This window comes from Mobula birostris, chromosome 15 (genome assembly GCF_030028105.1).
Source record: "Mobula birostris isolate sMobBir1 chromosome 15, sMobBir1.hap1, whole genome shotgun sequence".
Classification (NCBI taxonomy): Eukaryota; Metazoa; Chordata; class Chondrichthyes; order Myliobatiformes; family Myliobatidae; genus Mobula; species Mobula birostris.
The window spans coordinates 54,575,084-54,595,180 of record NC_092384.1 but is presented as its reverse complement, the minus strand read 5'-3'; the positions used below and the strand labels follow the sequence as shown (position 1 = coordinate 54,595,180).

Below are 20,097 nucleotides of genomic sequence, written 5' to 3'. Positions count from 1 at the left end.
AGAGGAAAATGCTTCAAATGAGGCCATAGGCAAATATAATAAATTGTTCTTGTTAGCAGAAATATGGTCAGATATAGGTGACCGAGAGGTTACATTCTTAGAAAACCGTTGGTATTGCTATTTTCTTTAACACAAGCCATTTTCCTATTGAGTCCCGGGCAGAGATGCTTCCTACAGGATAATCTCTTATATTAAGTCATTTTATTGCCAATGACCCACTGCCATTATTTAACAGCTGAAGCCAACATTGGACATAATGGGGTGGAGAATAGACAACATTCTTATGAACGAAGCAACAAACTCCAACAAAGAGTTGAGAAAAAGCATGCAGGAGGGATTATAAATGAAACCGGATGCAGAAGTGGGACTCCTTTCTTGTCTTGATATGGCAATGGCATTGAGTACAGAGCTTCCAGGCTAAGAACCATGATGGATGTCTTGTTTAAATGCCCAATGAAAACCTCATAAGAATTTAATATAAGGAAACAAAATTTAAACTCGTTGAGGCAGTAGAAGGAGCATGAGTCATGCAGGAAGATTCCATTGAGAAAAAAATATTTGGATGCAGATTAAACAGATGGATAGATTCAGAACCACATCTGAATGGAGATATGAAATCATTACATAGCAAACACTATCTACCAGTGTAAAGATATTAACACAAAAGTTGTTATTGGGGGTTACGAAGCCTACCCCTTGTAGAACACTTGATATAGTTTATATCAGAGGCAGTGGCTAGCAGATTTGTCTATTAATCTGGTATGAACAAAATCATAGATTATTGATACATTTGGTATAGAGTTGGAACACAATTTTTAGGCACGGAAGTGGCCTACTAATTATTGTGAAAAGGAAGTGGATAACTTCTTAGTGGTAATTGGTACCCATTTGAAGTCAAGCATTTAGGATCATGTATTATCGCAGAACGTAGTAGAGGAGGAAGAAGAAGAAAGCCCTTAACTCCGAATGGAGTAATCGGGACGCCGTCATGACGGCGTTTTTTTTTTTTTGCAGGCTTTCTTATTTTTACGAGGCTGAGTTGCTAGCTTGACGTTCAACCCAACACAGATGGAAAGCGTACAAGGGAGCCGGCTGGATTCAAACTTGGGAGCCTTCGCTCCAAAGTCTGGCGCTGATGCCACTACACCACCAGCTGGCTGATAGTAGAGGAATTAAGGTCCATCTTTGCAAAACAGAGAAATCCTGATTGAAGTGTATCAAGACACAGGTTAGATCATGAATAAACTCTACTCGGGCTTCCAGCCGAGTATTGGTATCAATTATAACTATCATTTTGATGACAAACTCTGCCATCTTCTTCAGAACCTGTGTACCCGGTTGCAAGTCCGAGAAGAGTTTATCTGTCATATATGCTGGGAAAGCACCAGATCCTTTTCGCAGGTTAGATCATTTTACTTTATGGGTTAGCAATGGAATCTAAGAATAGTTTTTTTAATTTCTTGAGGCAGTGAAAAGGTCCAAAGGAAGCAATAAAGATTACAGAAGGTTGCTTGAAACATCAAGTTGCGACACTTAAGCTACGGAAGAATGCCACTCTATACAAGAGAATTTAATCCAGCAAAATGCTAAGAAATTCAATACTCAAAGCAAATGAGTATCATTAATCTCATTGTTAAAGAGAAGGTAAAGAGAAGCAATTAAAACAGAAGAATCGCCACAGCAAAACCCATAAGCAAAAGGGATTCAGTCTGCACAATTTAGACTTCATGCATTGTGCCCTCCTGATAGATCTTAGATGATGAGATGGGATATGGGATATGTTGATATTTATAGGTCTAGGAATGATCTAGAGAAAATGAAGAAAAATTCATCAAAGTTTGCATTTAAGTCTACTTAGTCCCAATGAACAATACCTGGGAGAATAACAAGTCTGTGAGATCAAATATGTTACTGAAGCGAATTCATCTATCATTCAAATTTGATTACTGTAATGAGACTCATGGTGAGACACTATTGTTGGGTCCAGAATTAGACGATCTCCCAAACAGGGTGAATCTGTGGTTTTAACATTTGTAACAACAGCACTGTTGCAATCAAAGTGTGGCAACCAGTAACTCAGCTAAACTTTTAACATTTGTAAATGCATTATACTTTTCTTATTTGTTAGGAAATAGTGCTTCAAATGTAACGTGGGTGTTGAGCAATGATTATTATTGTTAGGTTGCTATGTTGATTGTGTCTGTAACTAACTTCTTTCTATAGTGGTTTCTAGTTCAGAAAGAGTCAGTTAGGAACTCTTGAAACCACATGTACTGCTTATGTCTCATATATCAGTCAGCTCATTTTACTGAGCTCATACACGCATGCTGATTTGTGGCACAACCTTATTAACACTGAAAAATGGCAAACCAAACACTAGAAAGATTGGAAGACAAGAAACACCAAACTTCTGTTGAATTTGGGCTTCACTATACTTGGAATATTGCTTGCAGTTTTGATCAGCATAGAATGAAAATGGAGATACAGGAGTTACAAGGAGGGGTTACCTAGAAGGGATGAACAGACTGGACGTCATTTGTGGAGAGGTTTTTAAAGTTTTAAAAGAGTGGATGCAGACAGAACTTTCCAACTGTGTGAAACAGCAAAACCATAGTTCATCAAAATAGGACAGTCATCAAAAAATCCAACCAGGAATTCAAAAGACATTTTATTATCTAAATAGAATTTGCTTCAACCATTTTAAGTAACGTAGAGGAGGCTGGGCAAGCAAATAAAGGTTATGCCAGATGGAAACAGAAGGAAGCTCAAGTAGAACATTAATGCAGGTATGGACTGGTTGGGCTGAATGGCCCGTTCCTGAATCACGTATCCTTTATGGCCGTGTGTAATGACATTAATAAATTAAATGATTTCCAACTTATTGTTATTTTTGAATCATCAACAACTGGACTGAATTCAGGTCCAGCCATTAACTGGAATAATTCCTGTCAGTACAGCCCCAGTTCATCACAGCACAATATTTCAGAATATTTATAATAAAATGTTAAATATTTTGTAGTATGTGAAATCATAGGTCTTGTAATTCATATCAATCAATATGAAGTTACTTTAGTGAAATAGAAATGTAAATATGTGCATTAGAATTTCTGTCAAATCTCAGCATCTATAAATAAATCAACTTTTAATTTAATTCACAATTATGGAATTTGAGGGCACAAAAGGCAGAATTAGTTGAAATGAACAAGCAAACCAGGTTAAGGGATCAGTCAATCACGATGCTGTGTCAGATATTTAAGTGAATTTTTCCAAATATGTAGAGTAGATACATTCCACTGAGAAAGAAAAAAAAATCCCTCATCTGTGGTAAACCAAAGTTAAAATGTGTAGCTTGTAGTAAACCGTAGTTATCAACTTTGAAATTTTAGCTTTTCGATATTTGGATAGAAGGCATAAAGATAACTGATGGCACAGTAAGCATATGTGCTGATGAACAAAGATGGGTGAGAAATAAGTTTTGAAGGGGATGTATTAAATGACAGCAAAAGGTCAGGTGGGAGGGTGGATAAAAAGTCTCATAAGTTGACGAATTCAGTACATTGTACAAATTTGTTAAATATTCTGTTTTGGAATTGGAAACAAAACACGAGTTGTAAAAGTATGCAGATATAGCAATTAATTATGAGAACTAACAGAATGTTGCTGTTCATTGTTAGAGGAATGATTTCAAAATTAGGTCAAGCAGCATCTTAAGGGTGGGGGGAGCGGGAAGGAATTATCAATGCTTCAGGTCAAAACCCTGCATCATTAAAAATTCTTTACCTCCACAGATGCTACTTGACCCACTAAGTTCCTCCAGCAGAGAGTTGCTCCAGATTCTAGCATCTACTTTCTTTTGTGTCTCAAAATTAGGCAGGATTTGTTTCAGTTATATAGGGCATTGGTGAAATCATGTCTGGAATTCTGTGTACGTTATACAAAAAGGATGTAAATTCTTTGGAGGCAGTTCAGAGGTTTACTGGACTAATAACTGGAATTGGCAAAGTGTCATGAGAAAATATTAGGCAGGCTTTTTGTTTATTTCTGCTAGAGTTTGTAAGATTGTAAGGGGATCTATATTTAAATATATAAGTTCCTCAGGATCTAGGTAAAGTGGATGTGGAGCTGTAACCTCTTGTGGAAGGATCTAGAAATAGAGATCAGTAAAAATAAAGGGACAAACATTTAGGATAAACATTTGACAATATTTTCTCTCTGAGGGCCTAGAGTCTTTAGGGCCACACATATCTACATATAATTTCACTGTATAAAATTGCATCTTTTTTATTTTCTGGTTTGGATGAAGCAAGTTTTATAATCAAAATGACTTGGGATTTTGGCATATTTGGTGAGAGAGTTTAGTATTGTTTGAAAATACCTAAATTGTGATTTTTTTTTTAATATGTCCCTTTTTCATATCCTGCAGGCATTGTCTTTATCTCCTCACATCACAACTGTAAGATCTATTTTACTATAGATATCAATCAGTTTAGTGGCATGGACCTAAACTTAACTCTCTCTTTGATTACAGTATCTGTAGGGGACAAAGAACAACTGGACTCGGCCTCCACAAAGCGACCGCCACTACCAGAAAGCATGGAATCTCCTCTTTCTTCAAAAAGGCCTCGGTCATCGGAAGAAACGAGCACAGAACAGGTAGATATCAAGGATATCAAGGACCAGAGGGAAATCACAAATTGCATTTGGATCTCAGAATCTTTGAACTTGAGTCACCTTAATTCATTTCTCCATGTATAATTATTATAATTTGTCTTTTTATACACCAGTTTACCTTATTTTTATTTTGAAGCACCTCAACACTTTCATCCTTATCTGTGCCAGCTGAAAGTTCTACATCTTGCTGTGCATTTACTTCACTACTTGCTGTTTAAGAACATGTACCTTATTTGGTTTCTGTTGATTGTGCATTATCCTTCTTAACAAATGGTGTTTTTTCTTTGTCTCTGAAGTAAATTTCTTCATGCCCATTGTATCTTTTTTTTATTCTTTGATATGATACAAAGGACAAGCTCATTCTTACAATGCAAAAGCATTTCCTAACAGTTATCAATAAGGCGGCAAAATGCTGGAAGTCTGTAATGGCTTTATTGGTAACTAAAGGGGGAATGAGAAAAGCTTAATCCAACATATATAAACCATAACCTTGGTTTTCTAAGTTTGGATGGGAGGCTATGGTAGACTCTGTAAATGGAACATTAACCTACTGTCTCTCTAGGTTGCAAGTGCATTTAATGTTTACCCTGTGTCTTGCAGATTTATGCTGAATTTTATCTCTTACACCTCTTCATCCCAGTAATTCAGTTCTTAGTACTCCTTTGAAAGAGCTCATCATTCTTTTAGCTCCTGCAGTTGTATATTAAGTCAATTGTGTTATTATTCTTAAGATATACCATGATGATCTACAACACTGCATTAGAGAGAGAAGAATGAGTTTCTCAGCATCTTAGTCATCATTCTTCTCTCAGTTAACACCAGCAAAACCAAATTAATCAACCATTTATCATTATAATTTTTGAGATTTGGCGGCGTGTAGAATACCTGACAAATTTCTCTTAACAAATTAAGTGGTAGATTTCACAGCAGTTTGCTCTATCTAGAACAAGGGTCCCCAGCACTTTTTATGCCATGGATCAATGCCATTAAGCAAGAGGTCCATGGACCCCAGTCTGGGAACCCCTGAGAGGGAATATGGAAGAAAGCTAAATAAAATCATGGGAAATCATATGAAGAGAGGGTGCAGGTCTCCAGCACAGCCATAACAGGATGAATGTAATTTTGTGATTCTGTGAGTACATTGAGGTATTTCTGAGCAATCTAGAACAGTAGAATAAAACTGCAATTACTACTCTTCCAATATCAAATGTTTAGCTCCGAGGGCAGTTCAATGCATTACCTCTCCTCTGAGCCAAGTGGCACATTAGACAGCCCATATTTTCTGCAGCTTTATCCTGCTGGATGACAAGCAATATTCAGAGGCCAGAGCTCTCCATATTAGCTCAGTCAATGCTAAGCCTTAATTCAGCTGGGAAAGAGGGGAAGCAAAGCATAGCTTTCAGGCAGAGAAAAAGAAAATATATTTTCTTTCTAGTGAAGTAGATGGAATGCAAAATATAAATACCTGGGAAAGCATAATGTGTCAAAATTAAGAAACAAATCAAAATACACTTTGTAAATAATGCAGCAATTAGCAATAACGTGATCTTATTCCAGTAAGATGGTTGAGATGAAGACAAGACTGGATGTTTATCATTGGGAAGATATGCTTAGAAGGAGATTGGCTGGGGTTCTCTGACAGTCTTTCAAGAAGTCTATAAACAAGCATTATTTAGAGTCTAGAAGCACATTGTCTATTTTCTCTGTGAACGGGAATGGTGGATAAATTTGATGGCTTTAGGAAGGAAAAAGGTTGCGTTAATCAAATATTGTAAAATAAAACATTGTAAGGAAAAGCTGTTTGATGGTATTTGTAGTAGTGTTGTGGAAAATTCTGACTTTCTTTTGTCTTCTATCCATAGATGTACCAATGTCCATACTGCAAATACAGTAACACTGATGTAAACCGCATCAGAATGCATGTACTGTCGCAGCATTCTGTGCAGCCCATGCTGCGCTGCCCTCTCTGTCAGGATATGCTAAACAACAAGATCCACCTACAGTTACACCTGACCCACCTGCACAGTGTGGCTCCTGACTGTGTTGAAAAACTCATCATGGCGGTAAGTGCCGAGTCCATGATACATTGCCTCAATTATATGAGACTTGAAACTTCCTCTTCCCTGCAGAGTTGCATTTTTGCACCAAAATGTTTAGTGCAGTCAGTTGAAATGATAAATCTTTGAAACATAAATCTTTAATAGCAACAGCGGAAATCTAAACTGCAAGATACATTTCGGTCTTCTGTTTTCTGCAGTAGAAATGAGATGTTCCCATTATCTGCAATAAGCAAAAGCACAAAGTAATGCAACACCAGTATTATTCAATAATGACATTTCAGTTGTGCATTTCTCTATTACTCCATACTTCAACAGTAGAGTTAGAACAATTCAAGGGAGAAGGGGAGATAGATGAAAGATACTCTCTGGAAAGGGCTATCTTATGTCTTGGTTTCATTGGCTCAGGCAAAGCGTTCCGCCTCTGGATTAATTTGATTATCAAAGCACTGGAGTCACTCATAAATGCCAATAGAAAAGCCAATTTCATATTATTGCAGTTGTCTGAACCTATAATATCTGTCAATTTCATCTTAGCAATGAAGAGATTTAAGATTATTAGCTGTAAATAGAGGAAATCAGAGCTGTATTTTCATCATAACAATTGAATGTCTAATTCAGCATAAAGATTGAATGTCTAATGTACATCAACATTGTTAGCAGTGTGATATTTTCCAGTCTATATATACCTTTTGTTAACTTAGCCTAAACTACTTTTCAAAGAAAATATCAACATACATAGAGAAGTACACTGTGTGAGGACTATGTAACCTGATTGTGTTCCTGTCATTGAGGAAATATGTATTGAATGTGAATTACTATTTACTTTCTGTTAGCTTTTGTGCAAAATGTTTTAATTAAAGATAATTTAATGTTTGGAAGTCTAGATAGTTGGATCTTTGGACTCTAAATAAATAATCATTTTTAAATGCGGTTGCACAACTGATGTCTTTGAAGGATGTTTTACAGCTGCAGTGAAAAAGAAATCTTCCTGTTTGCGATATCCTACATTTCTAACCATGTGCGACTATAGTACAGTAACCTGCAAAGTGTTGTTGCCACAATGGAAAAGGAAGATAATGACAGCTGTGTACAAGAATCTGGAAGAGTCTGATTAATTTCTGAATCACACAATGAAGGCATAAAATTGTATCATGACATTTTTAACACCATTTAGATGGTGACATTTAAGAATAAATACAAAGTGACAAATGAGTGTAGGAAAACATTTAGCCTACTGAGTCCATACCAGTTTCTTTTAAGATTAATTTATTTAATGCTATCCCTCTGCCTTTCTCCCATGGCATCTAGACACTTTTCTCCTTTTTTAAAGTCACAGTTGAATCTGCCATCATTTTGGTAAATATTATTCCTAGAGTACAGTGGCTGGAGCTGAACGCAGATCAATGATTTATAAAGGATCGATGTATCTCTCTGGCTCTTTATGCCTCTATTTTACAGTGTAGGATAGTGTGTGCTTATTTTTAATTACTTCATTGTGCTGCTTTCATAAAATCATTGAATGATTATAGCACCAAACAAAGCCATTCAACACATTTACCAGAATAACTTTCAGACTCCTCCTACAGGACGTAGGTAAGACCACACCTGGAGTGCTGTGCAGATGTTTCGACCCATTATCAGAGATTCACTAGGCAAATTCTTTGGATGAGAGGATTGTCCTATCTTGAGCAACAAGAGCAGCTGAACCTGTATTCTTTTTCTCTTGGAAGAATAAAAGTGACCTCACTGGGGCACGTGAGGTCTTAAGGGGGCAAAACAGAATAAATATTGAGGTGTTTCCATCTATGCGAGAGTCTTAAACAATGGGCGGTATTTCAAGATAAGGGAGTAGTCATTAAAAACTGAGATGTGTAGGGATTTCTTCTTGCAGAGAGTGGTGCAACTCTGAAATTCTCACCCATTAGGGTTATGCAGGCTTGATCATTGAAGCTATTTAAAGAGAGAAATCTTTGATAGATTGGAGTATCCAGGGCTGTGAGGAACTGACACAGAAGAGGAGTTGAAATCTAAGGCAGATCAGTCATGTCAAATTGAATGGCAGGGGAAGCCTGAGGAACCAGGTCTCTCACCTCTTCTCCTATTTCTTTCTTCGTAGCCTTGTAAAATTTCCTCTGCCATGTATTTATGCGATTTCTTTTTGAAGGCCGAAATGCAAGTTTACAGGCAATGGATTCCCAATTGCAACCATGTGCAGGTTAATTAAACACCATTGTGTCATTCCTTATGTGATCTCTACTCCTTGAATCCTCCATCATAGGGAATAGCTTTCCACTATCTAATCAGACCCACTTCCTCACTAGTTTCTCTATTTTTATCAAATATCCCCTTGAGCCCTGTCTACACCAAAGATTACATTAAGCCTCTTTGATTTACCTTTGTAATTGTAGTCCCTTATCCCAGGAACCATGCTCACATGCCTTTTCTGGAATATCTCTGACACCTTCCTATAATACAATGATCAGAATTGAGAACAAAAATCAGTTGATGCCGGACTAGTATTTCCTAATTCAGCATAACTTCCCTGCATTCATAGTCATTGCATTTATTCATAAAGCCCAAAATGACGAATGCCTTATTAACTGCTTTCTCAACCTGCCTTGCCACTTTCATTGATTTATGGATACCCCTTCTCCTGTGAATGTTTTAGAACAGTATCCTTTATTCTCTATTGCCTTTCATCATAATTCCTTTTGGAATGAAATAACGCACATTTTGCTGCATTAAGCCATCCTCTTTCCTATCAATTTTATAGTTTACAATACTGCCAGGTTAACAGAAACATTGGCTTTAACAATGATCTGCGTGGAATGCTACAATGCACCTTCCTTAAGTCTAATAAACTACCACACACCGTGACCTACTAAAATCTGTTACTTAGCCAATTTTTGTATCTATATTGTCAATACTTCCTTTATGTCATGTGCTTCAACTTTATTGATAAAATAATTATGTGACATCATATCAAAAGCCTTCTGGAAGTCCTTCCACACCACATTGACTACATGTAATCCCAAATTTCTTTATTCTCGTACCCAATTAGAATTATGCCCTCAAGCCTACATTGCCTCTTCGCAATCTTCTTTCTAAGATGTAACACAGTGTTTCTCTGCATTAAATTTCATCCACTCTACCAGCCTTTCCTCCTAGAAATTTTCATAATTCTCATTTTGTTTCACAATTCCTCCAAGTTGTTTTATATATGCAAATTTGGAAATTGTGCTTTTTACTCAAACTTTAGTCTGTTAACACATATTAAGAATGTAGTGGTCCTTGACCAGACCTCTATGAAAATTCACTGCACATTTTCCTTTTATCTAAGAATCAACTTTCAATGCTACTCTCTTTCTAGATTTTATTTCCACTACTTTCCTGTCAATTCGTTGATTTTGTATGCATGCTAATTTTATTATATGCCCTTCAACCATGATAACAAGCTGATTATGTAGTACCTTATCAAAAGTAATTCAGAAGTCTGTATATACTGCATTGACTACATTTCCTTCATCAACCATCTTTGTTAATTCATCAGTAGCTTATATTCATGATTGGTTCCTTTTTCTCCACTGACCACCAATTTTTATTTTCTGTTCATAACCCTGCAACATATTCTTAATTCCACGTTGTGACTGGTAGAAATCTTTTCTCCTGCTCTCTGCCTCTCATTGCCCTTTTTTACTTCTCTGAACTTCCTATAAACTGCTTGATTTCATTTGTGTTAGCACTCTGACACCAATCATGTTTGTTTTTTTCCACTATATTTTATTTTCTATCTTGCTTGTATAAAGGTGGTGTGTGCAACATGCAGCTTGCTTTTTTAAAAAAAAAAGCTATATAATGTAGATTCCAGTTAATCATGGTACATTGGGACCAGTACATTTTGGCCCAATTAAACAGCTGCCCCAATTAACCAAAATTTCATGGAAATAACTAGAAGAGTAGAAAGAAGACAAACTACTATTTAACTGAGTAACAATTTTTTTTAGATAAATGAAATACAGAGCAAATTAGAAGACTACCAATACCTCTACAGTACTATAAAATTGTATTCGTTCCTAATAGTTATCAGCAGAGGAATTCATCTGTTGATTGAATGTAAATAAAGACAGCTCTGGTGGACTGGGTGGATGAGATTTACAGTGAGATCCAACAGGCAGGAAGGTGGTTCAGCAATGCTCCATGGAGAGCGAAGGGCATTACAAGACTCAGAAGAAGTTCACGGTCATCCACTGCAAACAAGGAAGACCAAAGTTGTGAAGACCTGGACTTACATAGAAAATAGGTGCAGGAGTAGGCCATTCGGCCCTTCGAGCCTGCACTGCCATTCAGTATGATCATGGCTGATCATCCAACTCAGAACCCTGTACCAGCCTTCCCTCCATACCCCCTGATCCCTTTAGCCACAAGGGCCATATCTAACTCCCTCTTAAATATAGCCAATGAACTGGCCTCAACTGTTTCCTGTGGCAGAGAATTCCACAGATTCACCACTCTCTGTGTGAAGAAGTTTTTCCTCATCTCGGTCCTAAAAGGCTTCCCCTTTATCCTCAAACTGTGACCCCTCATTCTGGACTTCCCCAACATCGGGAACGATCTTCCTGCATCTAGCCTGTCCAATCCCTTTAGGATTTTATACGTTTCAATAAGATCCCCCCTCAATCTTCTAAATTCCAGTGAGTATAAGCCTAGTCAATCCAGTCTTTCATCATATGAAAGTCCTGCCATCCCAGGAATCAATCTGGTGAACGGGCCTGGCTCAGTTGCACTGATTCTATCTGGAGGAATGGAGCGGAGTTCCAGCAGCTTGCTGTGGGAGGCTTGTGGAGGGCCACCCGGAACGTTTGACCCAAGTTGAACGATTTGGAGGCAATGCTACCGGGTGCTGGCGAAATGTATATGGACATCTGACCCATTGCAGGGGTGATGAAGAAAATGGAGGCTGGGGTAGATCACTCTCTCTTCTATTGTTCTGGCATTTCACATTCTTGGAGCGGAGTGGTGATCCTGGCTGACCTGGGAGTGTTTTCTGGGATTGGATGTCGGGAATTGTGAAAAACTGAGTTTGGGTGTATTTGGCTGGTGTGTATGTAGACTGCTGACTTCAACTGTATATAATGACTTGAACATATATATTTTGCTTAGAGTCATCAATCAAATTTTTTTCTGGATGCAAAGAATTTGATTTTGCCAAAGAATTGAAATTCTTCCTCATCTTTCCTTTAAAAGGACCATATAACCATATAACAATTTCAGCACGGAAACAGCCCATCTCGGCCCTTCTAGTCCATGCCGAACTCTTACTCTCACCTAGTCCCACCGAGTCCCACCATCCGAATTTGCAGAAATAAAATGTTTAGTCTCTTTTGGTTTTTCAGCCATCTTCTTCCCAAAAATTAGCCTGGTGAATCTCTTTTGTACTGCTTCTAATACTCCATCATCATTGGATATGGACTGACTGATAAGAGATAGTTATGATGGCTTTGTGTTAGGAAAATGGTGCATTATGATCAGAGATTAAGGGAGCTAGGGCTTTACTCTTTGGAGAGAAGGAGGATGAGAGGAGACATGATAGAGATATACAAGATATTAAGAGGAATAGATAGCGCCTCTTCCCCAGGGCACCACTGCTCAATACAAGAGGACATGGCTTTGACGTAAGGGGTGGGAAGTTCAAGGGGGATATTAGAGGAAGGGTTTTTACTCAGAGAGTGGTTGGTGCATGGAATGCAGTGCCTGAGTCAGTGGTGGAGGCAGATACACTAGTGAAATTTAAGAGACTACTAGACAGGTATATGGAGGAATTTAAGGTGGGGGCTTATACGGGAGGCAGGGTTTAAGGGTCGGCACAATATTGTGGGCTGAAGGGCCTGTAATGTGCTGTACTATTCTATGTTCTAACTTTCTTTGTACTCCTTCTATGGCAAGGATGACTTTCCTCAGATTAGGGGACCAAAACTGCACACAATACTCCAGGTGTGGTCTCACCAAGTCCTTGTACAACTGCAGTAGTACCTCCCTGCTCCTGTACTCGAATCCTCTTGCTATGAATGCCAGCATACCATTCGCCTTTTTCACCGCCTGCTGTACCTGCATGCCCAGTTTCAATGACTGGTGTGTAATGACACCCAGGTCTCGTTGCACCTCCCCTTTTCCTAATTGGCCACCATTCAGGTAATAATCTGTTTTCCTGTTTTTGCCACCAAAGTGGATAACTTCACATTTATCCACATTAAATTGCATCTGCCATGAATTTGCCCACTCACCTAACCTATCCAAGTCACCCTGCATCCTCCTCACAGCTAACACTGCCGCCCAGCTTCGTGTCATCCGCAAACTTGGAGATGCTGCATTTAATTCCCTCGTCTAAGTCATTAATATATATTGTAAACAACTGGGGTCCCAGCACTAAGCCTTGCGGTACCCCACTAGTCACTGCCTGCCATTCTGAAAAGGTCCCGTTTATTCCCACTCTTTGCTTCCTTCCTGCCTGCCAACCAATTCTCTATCCACATCAATACCTTACCCCCAATACCGTGTGCTTTAAGTTTGCACACTAATCTCCTGTGTGGGACCTTGTCAAAAGCCTTTTGAAAATCCAAATATACCACATCCACTGGTTCTCCCCTATCCACTCTACTAGCTACATCCTCAAAAAATTCTATGAGATTTGTCAGACATGGCTTTCCTTTCACAAATCCATGCTGACTTTGTCCGATGATTTTACCGCTTTCCAATTGTGCTGTTATCACATCTTTGATAACTGACTCTAGCATTTTCCCCACCACTGATGTTAGGCTAACCGGTCTATAATTCCCCGGTTTCTCTCTCCCTCCTTTTTTAAAAAGTGGGGTTACATTAGCCACCCTCCAATCCTCAGGAAATAATCCAGAATCTAAAGAGTTTTGAAAAATTATCACTAATGCATCCACTATTTCTTGGGCTACTTCCTTAAGCACTCTGGGATGCAGACCATCTGGTCCTGTGGATTTATCTGCCTTTAATCCCTTCAATTTACCTAACACCACTTCCCTACTAACATGTATTTCCCTCAGTTCCTCCATCTCACTGGACCCTCTGTCCCCTACTATTTCCGGAAGATTATTTATGTCCTCCTTAGTGAAGACAAAACCAAAGTAGTTATTCAATTGGTCTGCCATGTCCTTGCTCCCCATAATCAATTCACCTGTTTCTGTCTGTAGAGGACCTACATTTGTCTTAACCAATCTTTTTCTTTTCACATATCTATAAAAGCATTTACAGTCAGTTTTTATGTTCCCTGCCAGTTTTCTCACATAATCTTTTTTCCCTTTCCTAATTAAGCCCTTTGTCCTCCTCTGCTGGACTATGAATTTCTCCCAGTCCTCAGGTGAGCCACTTTTTCTGGCTAATTTGTATGCTTCTTCTTTGGAATTGACACTATCCCTAATTTCCCTTGTCAGTCACGGGTGCACTACCTTCCCTGATTTATTCTTTTACCAAACTGGGATGAACAATTGTTGTAGTTCATCCATGCGATCTTTAAATGCTTGCCATTGCATCAACCCTTTAAGTGTCATTTGCCAGTCTATCTTAGCTAATTCACGTCTCATACCTTCAAAGTTACCCTTCTTTAAGTTCAGAACCTTTGTTTCTGAATTAATTATGTCACTCTCCATCTTAATGAAGAATTCCACCATATTATGGTCACTCTTACCAAGGGGCCTCTCACGACAAGATTGCTAATTAACCCTTCCTCATTGCTCAATACCCAGTCTAGAATAGCCTGTTCTCTAGTTGGTTCTTCGACATGTTGGTTCAAAAAACCATCCCGCGTACATTCCAAGAAATCCTCTTCCTCAGCATACTTACCAATTTGGTTCACCCAATCTATATGTAGATTGAAGTCACCCATTATAACTGCTGTTCCTTTATTGCACGCATTTCTAATTTCCTGTTTAATACCATCCCCAACCTCACTACTACTGTTAGGTGGCCTGTACACAACCCCCACCAGCGTTTTCTGCCCCTTAGTGTTATGCAGCTCTACCCATATCGATTCCACATCTTCCTAACTAATGTCCTTCCTTTCTATTGCGTTAATCTCCTCTCTAACCAGCAATGCTACTCCACCTTCTTTTCTTTCATGTCTATCCCTCCTGAATATTGAATATCCCTGAATGTTGAGCTCCCATCCTTGGTCACCCTGGAGCCATGTCTCTGTGATCCCAACTACATCATATTCATTAATAACAATCTGCACTTTTAATTCATCCACCTTGTTACGAATTCTCCTTGCATTGACACACAAAGCCTTCAGGCTCGCTTTTACAACGCCCTTAGCCCTTATACAATTACGTTGAAAAGTGGCCCTTTTTGATTTTTGCTCTGGATTTGCCGGCCTGCCACTTTTACTTTTCACCTTACTACTTTTTGCTTCTACCCTCATTTTACACCCTTCTGTCTCTCTGCACTTGTTCCCATCCCCCTGTTGTGAACTAACCTCCTCTCTCCTAGCCTCTTTAATTTGATTCCCACCCCCCAACCATTCTAGTTTAAAGTCACCTCAGTGGCCCTCGCGAATCTCCCTGCCAAGATATTGGTCCCCCTAGGATTCAAGTGTAACCCGTCCTTTTTGTACAGGTCACACCTGTGCCAAAAGAGGTCCCAATGATCCAAAAACTTGAATCCTTGCCCCTTGCTCCAATCCCTCAGCCACGCATTTATCCTCCACCTCATTGCAATCCTACTATCACTGTCGCGTGGCACAGGCAGTAACCCCGAGATTACTACCTTTGCGGTCCTTTTTCTCAACTCCCTTCCTAACTCCCTATATTCTCCTTTCAGGACCTCTTCCCTTTTCCTACCTATGTCATTGGTACCTATATGTACCACGACCTTTGGCTCCTCACCCTCCCACTTCAGGATATCTTGGACACGATCAGAAATATCCCGGACCCTGGCACCAGGGAGGCAAACTACCATCTGGGTCTCTGGACTGCGTCCACAGAATCGCCTATCTGACCCCCTTACTATCGAGTCCCCTATTACAACTGAAATTGAAATTATGAAATTGAGAGAGTGGAACTGCCCCAATGCAACAGCTTTTCCACTTAAAAAATTTTCCCGCACAGGTTCCCCTGTTGTTGGATATGACAGACAACCACCTCCAAACAAATAACATCAGTGCAGACACTAAGTGCAGATGTGGACTACCTTCATACAATGTTTTCGACGATTGCACCCTCAAAAACTTCATTTTCATTGTAGCATTCAAGGTGATTGTCGATATGTTCAAATTCTTCATAGGTCTTGTTGAAAAAGTGAAATTGTTTCATATTCACTGCTGGCCATTTCTGGCATCGCCAAGGTGAACAACACAGTTCCAAGTTGTCTTACCACTTACTTCATGCTCATAATCAGTGACACGAATCACTGCTTTTTGAATACAAACACACACAACGGATGCTATTTAAAAACTGTTTGCTCTAAGTTCGGTGCACTGTGTAATGGCCACACGAGTGCAGGCGACTGACACCGGATAGAAACTGTTCAGCAACCGTCTCCTGTCCTATTTAAGTGCCATAGTGTCTTAAAGCAACTATGGAAATCCCAGCTATTTTCTCGATTTGTTTTTCTTCTTTAACAATTGTCCCAAAAAAGCAGATGCCCTGATTAAGCAATGGCTCAATTAACCGGAATCAACTGTATATCTGTTGCAAGATCCCATACTCATAAAAGGGAATCCCTGCTTATTTTGAAGCACAGCACAGCAAGTGACTGTTTAATTCAGAATATAGGTTTCATCATCACCAATTAATGCAGCATTGTGTTTGTCAAATAGAGGAGAATATACCTGAGCTGCTGATTTGGCAGTCAGTGTTCAAGAGCTCCTAATGTGGTTGTCGTCATGGTTACTGCTTCTTGCTTATGCTGCAGAGCTCCCAGCAGCACCAGAGTCCTCAATTCCATTTAATGAAAGTATGCAGTACACTTAATCCATATGGCTCCCCATGAGCCCTCAGTGCCCTCAAATGACGTCTCTGAACCACACCACTAAATAAGAGCGTGCTTAACATGTTCTGGTTTATTAAGAAAATAATAGAAACATTCTGGGAGATTATTTCTTCTTGTGCCACTTCTGAAGATTCTACATTGTAGATGTTTTCAGAATACATACTAAAAAAGGGACAAGAATTTTTTCAAGGGATATGGGGATAAGGCAGGAACAGGGTACTGATTGTGAATGATCAACCATGATCACAGTGAATGGCGGTACCGGCTCGAAGGGCCGAATGGCCAACTCCTGTACCTATTGTCTATTATTACGCATGTGGCTTGTGTATGTTAATTCACTCCTGATGACTGAGAATCTCTAATAGTACAACTCATGAAGTTGTTTCCATATTCTTCATTTCACTCTTCTGGAGAACACTTTGATGAGTAGAGTAACAGATGGAACACCATTATGTTGTTTTAACACTCGAACTACAAATAAGCACACTTTAGAGCTGGAGTATATGTTCATAAAATGCACATATACTTTGTAACCATATCGCAGCCACCACCCTGCGACCAGACATTGTCCTAGTGTCTGAGTCTACTAAGCAAGTGGTGCTGCTGGAGCTGACAGTCCCATGGGAAGATAGCGTGGAAGAGGCCTTTGAAAGGAAACTCTCCAAGTACGCAGGACTGGTCAGCAACTGTCAGCAGGCTGGATGGAGAGCGAGGTGTCTCCCAGTGGAGGTTGGTTGTAGGGGATTCGTAGCCTGTTCTTTAGTTAGAGCCTTCAGCATTTTGGACAGCGAGGGAGAGAGGAAGAGGAGAGCCATCTGCAGTACCACCGAGGAGGCAGGGAGGGCTTCAAGATCGCTGTGGCTCAAAAGAGGGGAGCCATGGTGTCATAAGTAGCTAGCCATCTGGACACAAGCTGGGGTTTGATCAGCCGCGGCTGGGTCACCTGGAGGAGCTTGTATGATGTTGAAAGACCCGAAACACCCGACGATTCCAGGAACATCACTGAAGATGTGTCCAGAAGCATCAATAGATGTATGTACACAGCAGTAAGGTCATAATGCCGATGCAGTCACTAGCATTTCAGAGAACTCACCGGTATAATGACCAGGTTCTGTAATGCAAAATTCATACAACTTTTAAGTACAAACGAAAGTTTATGAAATACATATTAAATTTTAGAATGCTTCAATCTGTGGTTCAGCAGTATTTGTACAACAGGCCCCCAAGGTTCGTATGTGTGATTAATACAAACAGCCAAACAAGCCTAGTGATTTTAGATCATCCCAAATGACTTCCAAATGGGCTGAGAATGGCAGATGGAATTTAATGCAGAAAAGTGTGAGGTGTTGCACTTCGGTAGGACCAACCGGGGTAGGTCTTGCCCAGTGAACAGTAGGGCTGCAGGACAAAGGGATCTGGGAATACAGGTTCATAATTCATTGAAAGTAGTATCACAGGTAGATGGGGGGGTGTCACATTGGTCTTTATAAATCAAAGTATTGAGTGTAAAAGATGTGATGTTATGTTGAAGTTGTATACGACCTTGGTGAGACCTAATTTGGAGTATTGTGTACAGTTTTGGACACCTACCTACAGGAGCGATGTAAATAAGGTTGAAAGAGTGCAGAGAAAATTTACAGGGATGTTGCCATGACTGGAGGACCTGAGTGATAAGGAAAGATTGAATAGGTTAGGACTTTATTCCTGGGAACGTAGAAGACTAAAGGAAAATTAGATAGAGGTATACAAAATTATGAGGGTAAATGCAAGCAGGCTTTTCTTCCTGAGGTTGGGTGGGTCTACAACTAGAGCTCTTGGGTTAAGGCTGAAAAGTGAAAAGTTTAAAGGGAACATGAGGGAAAAATTAATCAATTATAGGGTTGTGAGAGTGTGAAATGAGCTGCCAGTGCAAGTGGTGGATGCAAGCTTGATTTCAACGTTTAAGGGACGTTCGGATAGATACATGGATTGGAAGGTATAGAGGGCTATGGGAGTAGGCAGTTTAAATGGTTCAGCACAGACTAGATGGGCCAAAGGGCCGGTTTCTGTGCTGTACTTTCCTGTGACTCTATATGAATCAGCTTGTTTATTTGGCCTGGCTGCCAGTTACAAAGGAGGCCTCTAGCACAGGATTGGCAGCAAAATTGCTGAATAAATAAGCAATAATGGGATGTACTGTAAATGCTACAGGTAACTTTAATGTTCTTAATACTGCTAATATTAATTATTGTTGATTAGTTTGAAATTTTTGGCAGATATAGAGTCTTAGAACACTACAGCACAGGAACAGGCCCTTGGGCCCATCTCGCTATGCTGAACCTTTAATATGCCTGGTACCATCGACCTGCACCCGTACTATAACCCTCCACACCTCTCCAATCCATGCACCTATCTAAATTACTCTTAAATGTTGAAATTAACCCTGTATGCACCACTTGTACTGGCAGCTCGTTCCACATCCTCACTACCCTCTGAGTGAAGAAGTTCCCTCTCATGTTCCCCTTAAAGATTTCACCTTCCACCCTTAACCTATGACCTCTGTTTATAGCCTCACACACCCTCAGTGGAAAAGCCTGTTTGCCTTTCCCCCTATCTATACCCCTCATAATTTTGTACACCTCCATCAAATCTCCACTCAAGCTTCTATGTTCCAAGGAATACAGTTCTAACCTATTCAATCTGTCCTTATCACTCAGGTCCAACAATCCTGGTAACATCCTTGTAAATTTTCTCTACACTCTTTCAACCTTATTTACATCTTTCCTGTAGGTAGGTAACCAAAACTGGAGACAATACTCCAAATTAGGCTCCACCAACATCTTATACAATTTAAACATACCATCCCAACTACTGTACTGTTCTGGCAACATCCCTGTAACATTGATTTATGAAGGCTAATGTGACAGAAGCCTTCTTTATGATCTTATCCACCTGTGATGCCACTTTCAAGAAATTATGGGTCTGTATTCCCTGATCCCTCTGTTCCACTGCACTCCTCAGTGCCCTACTGTTCACTGTGTAAGACCTACCATGGTTAGTCGTCCCAAAGTGCAATACCTCACACTTGTCTGCATTAAATTCCATCTGTCATTTTTCAGATCATTTCACCAGCTGGCCCAGATCTAACTGAAATCTTTGATAGTCTCCGATGTCAGTTATCCCCAATGTTAATGTCATCAGCAAATTTGCTGATCCAGTTAACCACATTATCACATTATCGTTGATATAGATGACAAGCAGTAACAGACCCAGCACCGATACCTGTGGCACACCACTAGTCACAGGCCTCCAGTCAGAGAAGCAACCCTCTGTGACCACTCTGTGGCTTCTTCCACAAATCCAACATCTAATCCAA

At 39.7% G+C, this 20,097-nt stretch overlaps 1 protein-coding gene across 1 annotated transcript in view; it reads left to right on the top strand.

Moving 5' to 3' along the window:
- zfhx3b (zinc finger homeobox 3b) overlaps window positions 1-20,097 on the top strand; it is a 452,880-nt gene that overhangs the window by 403,843 nt on the left and 28,940 nt on the right. Inside the window, exons 6-7 of the mRNA XM_072279832.1 lie at window positions 4,529-4,653; window positions 6,534-6,734. Of these exons, the coding sequence (XP_072135933.1) occupies window positions 4,529-4,653; window positions 6,534-6,734 (326 nt within the window). The remainder of the gene's footprint in view (window positions 1-4,528; window positions 4,654-6,533; window positions 6,735-20,097) is intronic.